The sequence below is a fragment of the Aedes albopictus genome, chromosome 2 (genome assembly GCF_035046485.1).
Source record: "Aedes albopictus strain Foshan chromosome 2, AalbF5, whole genome shotgun sequence".
Classification (NCBI taxonomy): domain Eukaryota; kingdom Metazoa; phylum Arthropoda; class Insecta; order Diptera; family Culicidae; genus Aedes; species Aedes albopictus.
In genome coordinates this window covers 487,070,975-487,084,930 of record NC_085137.1, presented here as the reverse complement: position 1 = coordinate 487,084,930, position 13,956 = coordinate 487,070,975, and the positions used below count along the sequence as shown (strand labels likewise).

At 39.7% G+C, this 13,956-nt stretch overlaps 2 protein-coding genes across 3 annotated transcripts in view; one reads left to right on the top strand and one right to left on the bottom strand.

The window, feature by feature from the left end:
- LOC109623124 (uncharacterized) overlaps nt 1-2,496 on the top strand; it is a 582,257-nt gene extending 579,761 nt beyond the window's left edge. For both annotated transcript variants that reach the window (XM_029870626.2, XM_029870625.2), the window contains one exon: nt 367-2,496. In XM_029870626.2, the coding sequence (XP_029726486.2) occupies nt 367-472 (106 nt within the window). In that variant the 3' untranslated portion in view covers nt 473-2,496. The remainder of the gene's footprint in view (nt 1-366) is intronic.
- A 9,158-nt stretch (nt 2,497-11,654) lies between these two features.
- LOC115265775 (uncharacterized) lies at nt 11,655-12,751 on the bottom strand. Its single transcript, XM_029871722.2, has one exon. The coding sequence runs from the start codon at nt 12,454-12,456 to the stop codon at nt 11,794-11,796; it is 663 nt and encodes a 220-aa protein (XP_029727582.2). The 5' UTR covers nt 12,457-12,751; the 3' UTR covers nt 11,655-11,793.
- Between the last annotated feature and the right edge of the window lie 1,205 nt (nt 12,752-13,956).

Here is a 13,956-nt window from a genome sequence, read left to right as displayed (position 1 = left end):
GATGTTTCAGGAAGTTCTTCAGTGAATTTCAGGTAGATTTCAGAGGGGGGCTTCAAGACCGTTTTCAGAAAGATTTCAGATACTTTTTAAGGGTTTCAGGTTCAGGGGGATCAAGGGAACATTAAAGGGGGCTTCAGAAGTATTTTAGTAAAATTTTATGGGGATTGATGGTGTTTCAGAGAATTTAAGAAAAAGATTTCAAAGAATTCATAATGCTGTGAGAGATTACTATTATGCTGATGACCTGTATGACAGGGAGTTCTTGGAGACCCGTAGACAGCCCTACTTCTTGAACCCGCTGGTTATGCCCATTTTAATAATATTTGAATAATAAAAGTTTAAAATTCACCTTCATTTTTTCCGTAGGAAAATCAAACGCCGCTGTAGAAGACCGTCTGTGCTTCAAACCAGACTCAAATCGCTCAGCTCGATGGATACGGCCGTTTTCGACGAAAAAGAAGTGATTTGCTGACAAAGCGACAATTCTGTACGATACGTGGAGATTGACCGTGTAACCACGGTCTGACCACGCACCGTACAGAATTGTCTTCCAGTATTATTAGGTCAGCAGAATGCTACCACCCACATCACTACCATGACCAGCATCATCATCATCATCATGACCGTCAACATCTCCAAACTACTCAACAACTGAGAGGTAAGTCTCAGCGGACAGCGGATATTCTGCAGTTGAACTGCAATCCAGCAGACACGATAAGGAGCGTTCGAAGGCACAGATTTTAATCAAAAGCTGTTGAGCAGCCACTTGGCAGCTCTGAGAGTGACCGCGAATAGGATTAGTAAGGCGAGGTAACCAGATGAGACTAAACTGTCATTTTTGTACTACGTTTTAGTATTACTCTTAACAAACTTTAGAATGAGACTTAAAGCCGACAAGTTTGAGCTAGGAATCGATACCGCGTTAGTGAAGCGTTTTAGAAGGCGCAACTGGACGATAATTCAGACTTTCCAATTACCTAAATCTAACCTAACCTAGTCAAACTCCAACTATAGTAGGATCAAGCTAAAACTGAAGAAACTGAAGTTTTCGGGGAATGAAATTTTATGATAGAGCAGAACAAAAAAAAAGCTTTCCGATACAAAGTTGCATGCAAGCGAAGAAGAGCTTTCAAGTCTACCATAACCAAAAGAAACCATTCATATTCTGATTGTAGCGACGACGCAGGACGGGCGCGAAAGCAGTTGAAAGTTGACCTCATTTCTCGAGGTCCCTATTACCGGAACTCACAATCTCACTAAACACTCCCCCAAACTCGGACGGTGAAGTGACAAACTTGTTAAATATTAAAATACAAAAGAAAATTAAAATATTACCTAAATCAAAATGAATGTGTAAAAGGTTGATTAAGCAAAGTTTTTTAAACCAATTAAAAAAAATAAAGTATTTACTTAAACCAAGACAAAGTATATTCATCAAAAGCAGCAAACACAAGCAAAACCGTTAGTGAATTTTAAAAACTACTAAAACTCTGCATTGAATTAAACTTGACAGAACATGGACAAGAAACCAAACTTAGGAAGTTCAGGATTGTTGAATTGTTAGTTATATCGGTTTTATAATAAACGGACCAATATTTAGAACAAAAAGATACGGAACGCAAGAAAAGAAAACCAAAAACAGCGGTTTAGGGCGCGATAGCAGAGCAGAACTTTGAAGAAAGGACATGTAAATAATAAATTTTTGAATACATACTGAAACATAGATCTAATCTAGACACCGAAGCCAATTTTTACCGTGGTTAGATGAGTTACTTAAAACAGTTAGAACTACTGAACAAACAAAAAAAAAAAGAAATACGAGTGAGTTTAAACTATTTTCGTACCACTTTTGTATGAACTGATTTATACAATTACAGATATTTGTTATTTCAAATTCCATGTTCTGTTTTCCATTGCGAGGAACATGTGTTTCTGTAATGTTGTTTACGAAAGAAGCTAAGCATCATTAGATATTAAACTGCCAGTTGAAATTTCAATCAGAAAAGAGTAAATGCGATTGGGATGTCATGTTCGATTTACTTCATCTTATTCAATTAATCGGACTCACTCACTATTTCCTCATTTCCTTTCCTCGACGACCTTTGAGGCGCGTCTTTCTTTTCAATGTTTTGATGATCTTCGAGGCGTGCCTTTTTTCCGATTTTTCGACGGCCTTCGAGGCGCGTCCCTCTTTTTCTTTCCTCAACATCCTTCGAGGCGCGTCTTACTTTTCAATTTCTCGAGGGCCTTAGAGGCGCGTCCCTCTTTTTCTTTCCACGACGGACTTCGAGGCGTCGAACTTTCCAATTCCTCGACGTCCTTCGAGGCGCGTCATTCTTTCCAATTCCTCGACGTCCTTCGAAGCGCATCTTTCTTTTCAATTTCTCGAGGGCCTTCGAGGCAAGTCGTTCTTTCCAATTTCTCGATGGCCTTCGAGGCGCGTTCCTGTTTTCCTGCCCTCGACGGCCCTCGAGATGCGTCCATCTTTTCCTTTGCTCGACGAGGTCCCTCTTTTACTTTTCTCGACGACCTTCGAGGCGCGTTTTCCGATTCTAAAAATCGAACATAACCAGTTCGACGGTCTTCGAGACACATCTCCTATTTCTGCCTTTAGGAAAATCAGGCCATTCGGACGGTCCTCGGGACGCGTCTTTTATATTTTCTCATCCAAACATCTAATTGGCGAACTCCTCTGCACATCATTGAACGAAACAAAAACTCATATCTATCGCTTCACAAAAACACTGAGCTTTCCTAGCATTTTAACTTTTGGTTTCACTCAAACCTGATTGAGCGATTCTCACCTATGTTTGAGTTTTATTGCAAAAACGGCAATAAAGCCTGGCACAATTGCCATTGTAGGAACCTGGCGGATAGTTCTCGATGAGAATTTCACAGCGTAGCGACCCGATACACCGCAGTACGTCTCATGGTCGAGAACTGACCGAAGAAAGAGGAACAGTCGTGGCCTGCTATGATCTCGTCAGCAGCTGTCAGTCGATGGCGTAAGCGTTACCGTTATGTAGGCGTTGGTTTGCGGGGAGTCGTTTATCATGCTGTTTTTCTAGAGCACCTTCGGCATCACCAGCCGAAACTAAAATAATGAAATGACTTTCCAGACAATTTGTTTACTTACGATCCAGAATATATGCATCCGAAATGTCCGAAGGCCGACAAAAGCAAGAGGCAAAGTCATGGCCACCGTGATGACAGTTGAGTGTTGGGCGTTATTCGGATGGCGTTGTTTACTGTACGCCATTAACCTATAGCTGAAAAAAAAAGTGGTCAAGAAAAAACCTCTGATGAAGTTTTAACAACTGATTAATACTGAATAGTGTTAGTTTTCGTTGCAGAATAATCAAATGGAACATTTTTCCGCAGGAAATCTACACCTCTATGTACTTCATTTGATTTGGCCGGCGGGCGTTACGAAGTTATTATCTTCGCACCACCAAATCGAAGTCGCGGCTTGCTTGAGAGTTGCGAAGTTATCTCATGCGAAGCTAATGTCAAAGCTAAAACAATGGACTGACGGCAGCGTCGTCATAACGACGTCCTCAAACCGTAAACAAACAGGTCAACGGGACGCCTTACACATCAATCTAAAAAGGGCAATTTTCACGAAAATGTTGTTCAACAAGGAATATAGAAATATTATTTGCACAAATTTCACTCTATACTGTTTCATTTTTGTTTATTATGAACATTAATGTTATGAATTTAAAGGAAAAGTATCTCAACAATGTATATGCGCTTAAATGTTGTTGTTTTTAGGTGTAAAACATTTCGACATTATTTTAGTTACATTTGAGTACTTTATCGTCAAGGTGCATATAAGTTCGTAGCTTCCAAAGTGAGCAGCGATCGGACTTTGATTTTTATCAAAATTGATAATACATTCATGAAATTTCTACAGCGAAATCATTTCTATCCGTATATGCCCCACTGTGTATTACAAAGAAAACTTGATTTTAAGGTACTCCTGGAAAAAAAAAAACGAAAATAGGTATTTTCTCTGGAAAAACCTTTTTTTTCATTTTCATTGTGACATAACTCAGACGGTAATTGGCAAATCTACTGTATACATATGTTTATCAAATTTTGAACATAGAACATGACATCCTAAATCGAACAATGCTTAACATCCTAAGATTTTGTTTTTGTGAGTCATTACAAGTAAATTGTGATTTCGTGAACTACACATCGCCAATCGAAACTGCCACTGTTTTCGTGTAGGGAATATTTTGCGTGTTGATTCCGGATTGTTATCGTAATGATGTAATCTGATTTTGATGCCCTTTTTACAATCAAATTCTTAAATGAAACTGCATGAAACGATCGTTGACATTTTCTTTTTGTTTTCCTGTTATGGTGGATACTATACAGAAAAAAAACACTCTTAGTCATCACAAAATCCAATCGCCGTGTAATTTGAACTGCCAAAAACAGTAAATTAGTAAAAAGAAAATCAAATATCCGTTTAGTTGTAAAGCGTTTTAACGAAAACAAATAAGATATCGACGAAACTCGCAATTAATATTGAGCGCAAACCGATTTACGGGCCCGAACGACAGAAAAGTCTTGTAAGTATACCGGTAATTATCAGAAAAAACGGAGAAGTAGAACAGCATGTAACCCAGTCGACACTTGTTAATGAAAATGGTTCCAATTTAGGGAACCATCACGTTCCTTCTCTTTAGTAGACTTACAGAAAAAAAATACAGCATTAAAAAAAGAATGAATAATGTAGAACTGAATCAAAATCGCAAATCGTCATCCAGATGGGAAACAAACTGTACATAGGCAACATTCTAATCACATTAAAATAAACCAATTAGTATAGCATTTTAAATGTTTCGTTACAAATCTCAAGAAAGAAAAAACACAAAGCGGTTACGTTTCCTCATACTTTACGCCAATGTTTAGCTTTAGCTGAATTCCAGTGTAGTTACTTGTTTACTCGATAGGTTAGAGAATAGCTTTTTCTATCATTAAACAGTCCAAAACCGAAGCCAATCAAAACAGCAGAGAGAACAGAAATAGCACACACTTTTCAGAAGAAAAACCGACAAACTAACTACTACCATAGATGGTAAATCAGCAGCTAAACTGCACTTCACAGAGTACATATAGCAAAGCGAGAAGAGGAATCATGATGAAAAAGACTATGACAATAAAAGATTACTAGAACAAAGATGACATAGAAAACAAAAATACTGAATCTGAGAGAAAGCGCAAACCTTTATATTTAAAACCAAGGAATTTCGCATCATGTACAATAGATCTTTCTGTTTCCTAGACGTTGAACACTGTTTGGTTTTAGGTTTTTGTCTGTAACTTAAAGATGGCTTATGACAGCGAACGAGTAGTTTATTCAAATCAAATCATTTCCATTCAAAATCGTCTAATTTGTTGAGGGAATACGATAGAAACTAGTTCAATACAAAAATAGAATAAAATCCAACCCAGAGACAGAGATGCGAACTAATCAAACTACGGGATTATGCGAGAGAGCGAAACAATAGTGAGAGGAAAGTTGATTGGAAGAGATGATGACTTATTTAGAATTCGTTGAAGATAAAAAAAAATAGAACCAGTTGAGCTAGGCGAACGAGGGATGGAAGAATACAAAAGAAAAAAACTGAAACTTATTAGAGCCATGATAATTATTGACAAAGAAACAAATTGAATACTTATTGAAACCAGTAATAAAATTAATTGAAAAGAGAATGAAATCATCCATATCATTGAATTTGAACAAAAATGGAAGTGTGGTATTTTATGGAATCCGAAAGCATCCAAGTTTACTGTTTTTCTTCCTCAGTTGGATTATCAGGAGTCGCGTTGTCAAACTTCCCAAATATAAATAATGGCTTTTTCTACAACTTTTCTCAAGATATTAAAAATCTACCTTCATTTATGTGAATTGTGAATTCATCACTATCCTATTTATAGGACAGTCCAGAATAAGGCTAAATTTTAATATACTGCCTTCTGGGAATTTGTATATTCTATCCACACCTTGTTCAAATTGGACAATATGGTGGAGCCTCGTAGCCGCGAGAATAGTTTCTTCTCCGTATCCACTGGTGCAGGCTCCGTGTGTCCGTTGTCTACCCAAGTAACAATGAATGCTGAACAGTGAGAGTATTAGCTTAACATTAGCTGGTTAATGGTGGCAGGCAGCGACTAAATACAATGAAAGCTGAATATTGGTCTGTATTACTTGTTCAATCTAATTAACCTTTAATACTTGGATAGCTGAATATCTAGTTGAATAGAATATTATTCATCTCAGAACTAATCACCTGTTGTTCAACCTTTGATTAAATAATTTTTGACAGCTGATCCAAGCAGTGTTTGCACAGAGTACACATAGCTTCTTCAGCCTCAATATAGCTTTATGTAGTTCAACTTATGTTCTTGATTATTCAAATACAACAAGCATTGCTCTAGTTTTGTGTGCGGTGTAGGTGATAAGGTGAGTGACTATAAATTAGAAGTTCAATTCCCAGTTTCCCATAGATTAATTTATACATTCTGAAGAATCTCTTTTGGAAATGGAAAGCCGCAAATGATTAAAATAAGTTAAAAAAAAATGTTTTTTTTTTATTTTTAACCGTATTCAATCAATTGATTGCTGACTAAGCGCATAATAAGTCTTAAATCAGCCTTTCAATGAACCTCAAACCAGCTTAAGGTTAAATAAAATCACCAAAATTAGATGTTTAGGGGCTGAATAAAGGATTGTACATTTTGTGCTTTTATTCAAATGAAGGCTGCTTTAAAATGGTTGGAAAAACGATTATTCAGCATCAAATTGTTACTTGGGTAGTGTTGAGTTTCGTTCAGTCTAAACGTTCGCTGGCTGAAGGTGTCCGTGTTTTTTTTTTTTTTAATTTGTGACAGGTTCACTAGGTGGCGCTGTACTGCGCTAAGAACACACGGAAATTCTACGAGAAGCTGAACCGCTCGCGCAGTGGTTTTGTGCCACAAGCCGACATGTGTAGAGATAATTATGGGAATATTCTCACGAGCGCGCGTCGGGTGGTCGAGAGGTGGCGGCAGCATTACAATGAGCACCTCAATGGCGACGTTGCAAGCACCGAAGGAGACGTGATAACAGATCTAGGTGTACGTGCGTAGGACGAAAGATTTCCAGCCCATAACCTCCATGAGATTGAGGAGGAGGTTAGTCGGTTGAAAAACAAGTAGAGAGTATTACTTCATGAATTCCACTTGGCATTCTTTTGAAGATTTCTGCCGAGATATTTTCAGAGAATCCTAGTGGAAATCTTCTAGGTATTCGTGCCAGGATTCCTGCTGATAATCCTTGAAAATTCTTTACGGAAATTTTGCAAGGATTCCTCTCGGGATTTCTCCAGCTTGGGATTTTTTCTGCGATTCTATCGGAAATTCCCGCTGAGCTTCCAACCAGGGTTCCTGATTTCCACTTTTCATCCTCTTCCACATTCGAATACAGTCAGCAGCGAACGGTTGTCGCTTTAGTTTGTGTTTTTGCTTGTCAGCGACGACAGCAAACTCCGGCGAACGGTGGGAAGCCACACTTGGAATTTAAACATTCGCCCACATTCGCATCGCAAGCGATCGAGCGGTGATGCGATTCGTAAGTGATATTGCGCATACGAACTTTTGAAGTTTTCAAAAAGTGTTTATTATTTTCTTTGCTAATCAAGCATTTCAACAACAATACACTAAAAATGTATGCATTACATGCAGAAATTCTTTTCTAGTTATGATAATAGCCGCTTCAATCGCTCATCAGCATTCGTTACCATTCGCCATTCATTCATTCGTTTGCGATCCAAACTGCGACGATCGGCAACGAATATCCAAGCAAGCTGTTTAGCTTGCCCTTCGCTTCTCACTGATGATGGGGTTGCGTGTTTGATCACGACATTAGGCACCCTACACACTACTCAAACGGTTTGACCAACATTGACTCCGCCCCCAGGTTGATGGTTGAGTTGGTGCTGTGTTTGACCGTGTGTGATGTTGTTTGACGATCCGATTTGGCAGTTCGTCAAACCGATTTGACGGTTGATGGTTTGGTTGGCAAAAATCAAACCAGTTTGATTTTACTCAAACCAACGGTGGGCGGAGCCAATGTTTAACGAACCGATCGTACCGTGTGTAGTGTTGTTGCACAAACTTAGTGCGAATTCAAATGGGGGATGATGTTGGTGCAACCAAAGTGACATGTTGGTGCAACACGATTTGGCAGTTCGTTGTACGGTTGCAGAAACATTCACTGGTTCGACCAACCTGGGGGCGGTGGCAATGTTGGTCAAACGGTTTGAGTAGTGTGTAGGGTGCCTTAGAATAACTAACCACAGAAGTCCAATGTCACGACTGTTCGTGTGACTAACATCTAGTTTGCCACGCCCTTACAGCGTCAGTAGCGGTACTAGAAGTGTCAAATCAATTTTGTTTACCAAAACAAATGATCCTCTGCAAGCTAAACTCTGAAAAACAATCAATTATTACAATTGAACTTATTAATTTGATTAAATAGGAAAAGGGACTACAGCGCCATTGGAGTTCTAGTGTATTTCTATTATCACGACAATCCATTTGCTGCATCTTTCTCGATTCGCTTCAGCAAAGAGGAGTGAATATAAAAGGAGTGAGGCGAATATACCGATCCTTGCTTCCTACCAAGATTCCTGTCCGGATTCTCCCAGTTATTCCTTCTGATAATCCTCCCTGGATTTCAAGAGGAATTTCTGCCGGGATTGCTGTAGAAAATCTTGAAATAATTCTTTCAAGTGTTTTAGTCGGCATTCTTTACTATTAGAATTCTTTCCGGGATGTGATAAAGGATTGTTTTTCTCAGATTTATTCAGAGATTCTCCCTGAAGATTCATTCAGAAAATTTAGGCGGGATAGTTTTAGGTATTCATGCCAGATTTCCCTCCAACGATTTTTCCCGATTTTTTTTCTGGATTCGATCTGGAATCGAATCCCACTCCCAAAAAGGTCAAAATGCGTGTTCTTCCTTCGGAAGGGAAGTAGAACCGTGAGGCCCGAGATGAACTAGCCTAGGATTAAAAATCTTATCACCCCCGAGTGACCGCGCCGTTGTATTTTGTACAACACGTTTCCAAAAACTCGCTTCTTGTACTCAGCATTAGCGTGGTGCTGGCGGTGGTGGCCAACGGCGCGAGTTACGGAAGGTTAAGGACAAACGTGTTGAAATCCCGCTTCAACAGTGCATCAGAACTTCAGACGCACAAATCTCAAGAAGCAAGCCTCAAACAACAGTGAATTTCATTACTCTGTTCTTGCTCACTTGAAATAAGCTCAAAATTAGAAGATCAGGTGCGCTGGTTTTGTTTACGATGTAATTTGTGCCCTCGAAATCGTGAGTAGGTCCCAAAATCGGCCATTTTGGCGGCCATGTTGGGATTCTAACAAGTCTGTCCTTAATAAAGATATGTAAAAAAAAAACAACATAAGTTTCTCCCGGAATTTCTTCTATTATTCTTTCAGGGAGTCGAGCTTCCCGCCAGGATTCCTTCCGTAATTTCTTTAAGGATTCCATCAGAGATTCAGTACGGGATTTATTTCTGAATTTCTTCTGTGATTTCCAGGGAAGCCTACCGGGATTTCTACAGGGAATCTTTTTCCAGCGCGAGTTGAAGCTAATGAGAGTAAGAAAAAAATAGATAAACAGAAAGGCTTTTAATGCACCTAGATATCTTTGGTAAATCACGATGTCATCTGACAGTCATTTTCTTATTCTAATTCTTGAGCAACATTCACTTCTTAATTATTCTACTTTACCTTACCGATCAGACTAAGGGCTGGGTTGCCTCTGCTGTACAAAGTAGCCGTCTCCATTCCACTCGGTCCATGGCTGTATGTCTCCAGTTCCGCACTCTGCGTAGGGTCCGCAGATCGTCCTCCACTTGGTCGACCCACCTAACTCGCTGCGCACCACGTCTTCTTGTACCGGTTGGATGACTCTCGAGAACCAATTTAGTCTGGTTGCTATCCGACATCCTGATGACGTGACCCGCCCACTCACCGTAGCTTCCCGATTTTCGCGGTGTGAACGATGGTTGGCTCTCTCAGCAGCTGATGCAGCTCGTGGTTCATTCGCCTTCCCAAGTTCTGTCTTCCATCTGCACTTGGCCCCGTCGTAGATGGTACGCAGCACCTTCCGTTCGAAAACTCCAAGGGCGCGTGGCGCGTTGCTCTGCACGTAGAGTCCATGCTTCGTGCCCATACCGGTCTAATCAGCGTTTTGTAGATAGTTAACTTCGTGTGACGGCGATCTTTGTTCGATCGTAGAGTTCTGCGGAGTCCAAAGTAAGCTCGATTTCCCGCCACAATGCGTCTCTGAATTTCTCTGCTGGTGTCATTGTCGGCGGTCACCAGTGAGCCCAAGTACACGAATTCTTCAACCGCCTCGATTTCATCACCGTCGATAGAAATTCGGGGTGGCGGGCGCGGTGATTCCTCCATGGAGCCCTTGGCTATCATGTACACAATAATGACTAGTCAGATTCGCCTGGTCTCACTCTTTAGTCGAATGTACGTTTCCGCCATCGTCTCAAATTTACGAGCTATGCTATAATATCAATATCATCAGCGAAACCAAGCAGCTGAACGGACTTCGTGAAAATCGTTCCACTCGTATTTATCCCCGCTCTCCTTATTACACCCTCTAACGCAATGTTGAACAGCAAGCACGAAAGACCATCACCTTGCCGAAACCCTTTGCGAGATTCGAAGGGACTCGAGAGTGTTCCTGATACTCGAACTACGCACATCACTCGATCCATCGTCGCTTTGATTAATCGTATCAGTTTATCCGGGAATCCGTATTCGTGCATAATCTGCCATAGCTGTTCTCGATCGATTGTATCATACGTCGATTTAAAATCGATGAACAAGTCATGTGTGGGCACGTTGTATTCGCAGCATTTCTGCAACACCTAGCGGATGGCGAACATCTGGGCCGTTGAAGCGCTTTCACCTATAAATCCAGCCTGATATTGCCTCACGAACTCTCTTGCAATCGGTGATAGACAGCCGCATAAAGTTTGAGAGAGTATCTTGTAGGCAGCGCTCAGTAGTGTGATCGCGCGGTAGTTCCCGCAATCCAACTTGTCGCCCTTTTTATAGATGGGATACACGATACCTTCCATCCATTCCTCCGGTAATACTTCCTCCTCCCAAATCTTGGTAATGACCCAGTGTAGTGCTCTCATTAGTGCTTCTCCACCGTATTTTAGAAGCTCGCTTGGTAGTTGATCTGCTCCAGCGGCTTTGTTGTTAATTCTTCTAACATTCACTTATTATAGATGCATACGGATCAGAATACAACGATAGTATAAAAGTTGTGATAAACTAGAGCTTGAAAAAAATATTGGAGGACCCACATTGATGATTTTTTTGGAACTACACCATAGACGTGAAATTATGTTTATAACTTGGGAACTTGTCTGATAACCAATTTTTATGAAGATTGAAATTATGAGACACATTGGGCGTTAACGGATCAAAGGATAGGACGCACAAATCTACAACGACTAAAAACAGTCGATTTCGTTGAACTTCTTGGCAATAAAGCGAGTAAGTTAGTTAGTTTATTTACTTACGATATTTTACACATTGTTGTGCATACGTTTCGGATTAAAACCGGGATAAGCTATTTGAACTGGCATTCGGATATCTTGTATCTTGTAACACAATCGTCGGGTTTCTTTCATATCAGCATAGATTCAAGTTTGAAAAGCAAGTTCCACACTGTTTCAAAACTTATTATTCCAATATCTTCACCATACCTTTGATACACACGTGTGGTTCCTCAACTAAAAACATCTGCTGGCCATCCTCGTCGAAGTATTTCTTGTAATCTATGGATTTAACGCACTGCAATCCCAAGGACTCAAACAGCTTCGCTGAATAGAAGCCAGTGACATCCGCGCAAAGTACCTTTGCACCACATTCCCTAGCGTGTTCAAACTGCTTCCCCATCAGTATCCTTCCAAGCGATCGTCCTCGCAATCGAGAGTCAACGGCCAAGTAATGCAAGTGATACACTTTGCTCACCCCAAAGCGATTGAAAACGTCCACCTCGAGAGCTAAGCGCCCCAACAACCGTAAAATATCCGCAAACTTCTTGCTCTCAGTTCGCCCAGCAAAATCTATCAGCTGCTGCGCTTCATCAGGTTCGCTAAAGGCTCCTCCGGATAGTGCAACGATTCGTCCGCTCTTCTCCTCCACGCCCAACCAAACGAACCCCTCCTCGATGAGGGACAACGAGAACTCCATATCGTCATCGGTGACATCACTACCCCGATAGTAACCAACCGTTAAAGGTTCCTCCGGGTAGAAGAACTTCGCCAAAGCTTCACGCAACGCTTCCCTATCGGTTGAGATCGCTTGCCGAAACTGGATACCGTTCGACGAGGCTGCTTCCATCTTCAAAGGTCACTGAATAATGACTAATCTTATCTGATGCGACTTGGAAACAGATAGAGTTGGGGAATCCATCTCGGCGTTAGATTGCTTAATAGTTTTGCGGTTTTGAGTGGGTGATTATCTCTGTATTTTCCCACGTAGTCAAGCGTATATGCTATGCATATCACTATGGGGGGCTTGTAGGGCCGATGCTGATAGTTGCCGATCAGAATCAGCACAAATGTTGAAAAAAATCACAACTAGTGTGCTAGTTAATTAGGTGTTGATTTATGCGTCTACAAGTAATTAAGTTGTATTAGGGTAAACGTGGGCATTATTGTTCATCATAACTATTGTAGAGATTTTTGCCTTCTTCTTACAGAGTTTAGACAGTAATCTCGTTTATCATTTATAATGCTGCTAAAAAAACTGTAGCAATACTTTCTGAAATGTCAGGTCGTCATGTACTCATGGAGAGCATATTATCTCTTGTATCCCTGCAACTGTTAAAGCGGGTGTGGAATGGGTGCTGATCGCTATGATGCAATCATTTTAACTATCTCGTCTTCTACTTAGGTAGGCATTTTTTTACGATTTTTTATATATGCAGCCATTCCATAGAAAAACGATATAGTGCATCTCCGATTGTCGTGAAACGTGGTGGGCTTGTAGTTCTTCGGAAATAATTAGACCAGTATTTTTTTATTTCGTCATTAGGGTGACCAATTTTCATTATAGGGTGACCAAATTTTCAAAAAATCGTAACTTTTGAACCAGTTGACCGATTTGAAACTTCTTTTTTTTTTGTTTGAAAGCTATTGAATTGTAGTTTTCAGGAAAAATACGTTAAAGGGGCTAAAATGTAAAGAGTACTATAAGATATGCAAATATATTAGTTTTTTTCACGTTTTCATGGTCTCGGGACCAAAGAGGTATCCTGGTTTTATATTTTTATCAGAAAATTCAGGAAATTTGGAGTAACATATCAAAAAATCAGAGATGTATGTTTTTTTAGTTTTTGAGATATGATTTTTTGAAAATAAAAGGTCAAATTTTCCCATACAAGACACTTTTTTATTATTATTAGCTTTATTAGGGAGATTTTCAGCCCGAGGCAGACACATTTTTAAATTTGATTATATTTTGATTCCTTATAATATTATGGATACCAAAACCACCAGGAATCACTTTAAAAAGCAATACTATGCATAGTTTTATGAGAATTTGCAATATCAAGCAATTTTAGAGTAGCTAGTACTAAAATATATGACCCTCTATATTCAAAAAAAAATATCTCAAAAACAAAACAACATACATTTCTGATTTTTTGATATGTTACGCCAAATTTCATGAATTTTCTGATAAAAATATAAAACCAGGGTACCTCTTTGGTCCCGAGACCATGAAAACGTCAAAAAAAACTAATATATTTGCATATTTTATAGTACTCTTTACATTTTAGTCCCTTTAACGTATTTTTCCTGAAAACAACAATTCAATAGCTTTCAAACAAAAAAAAAA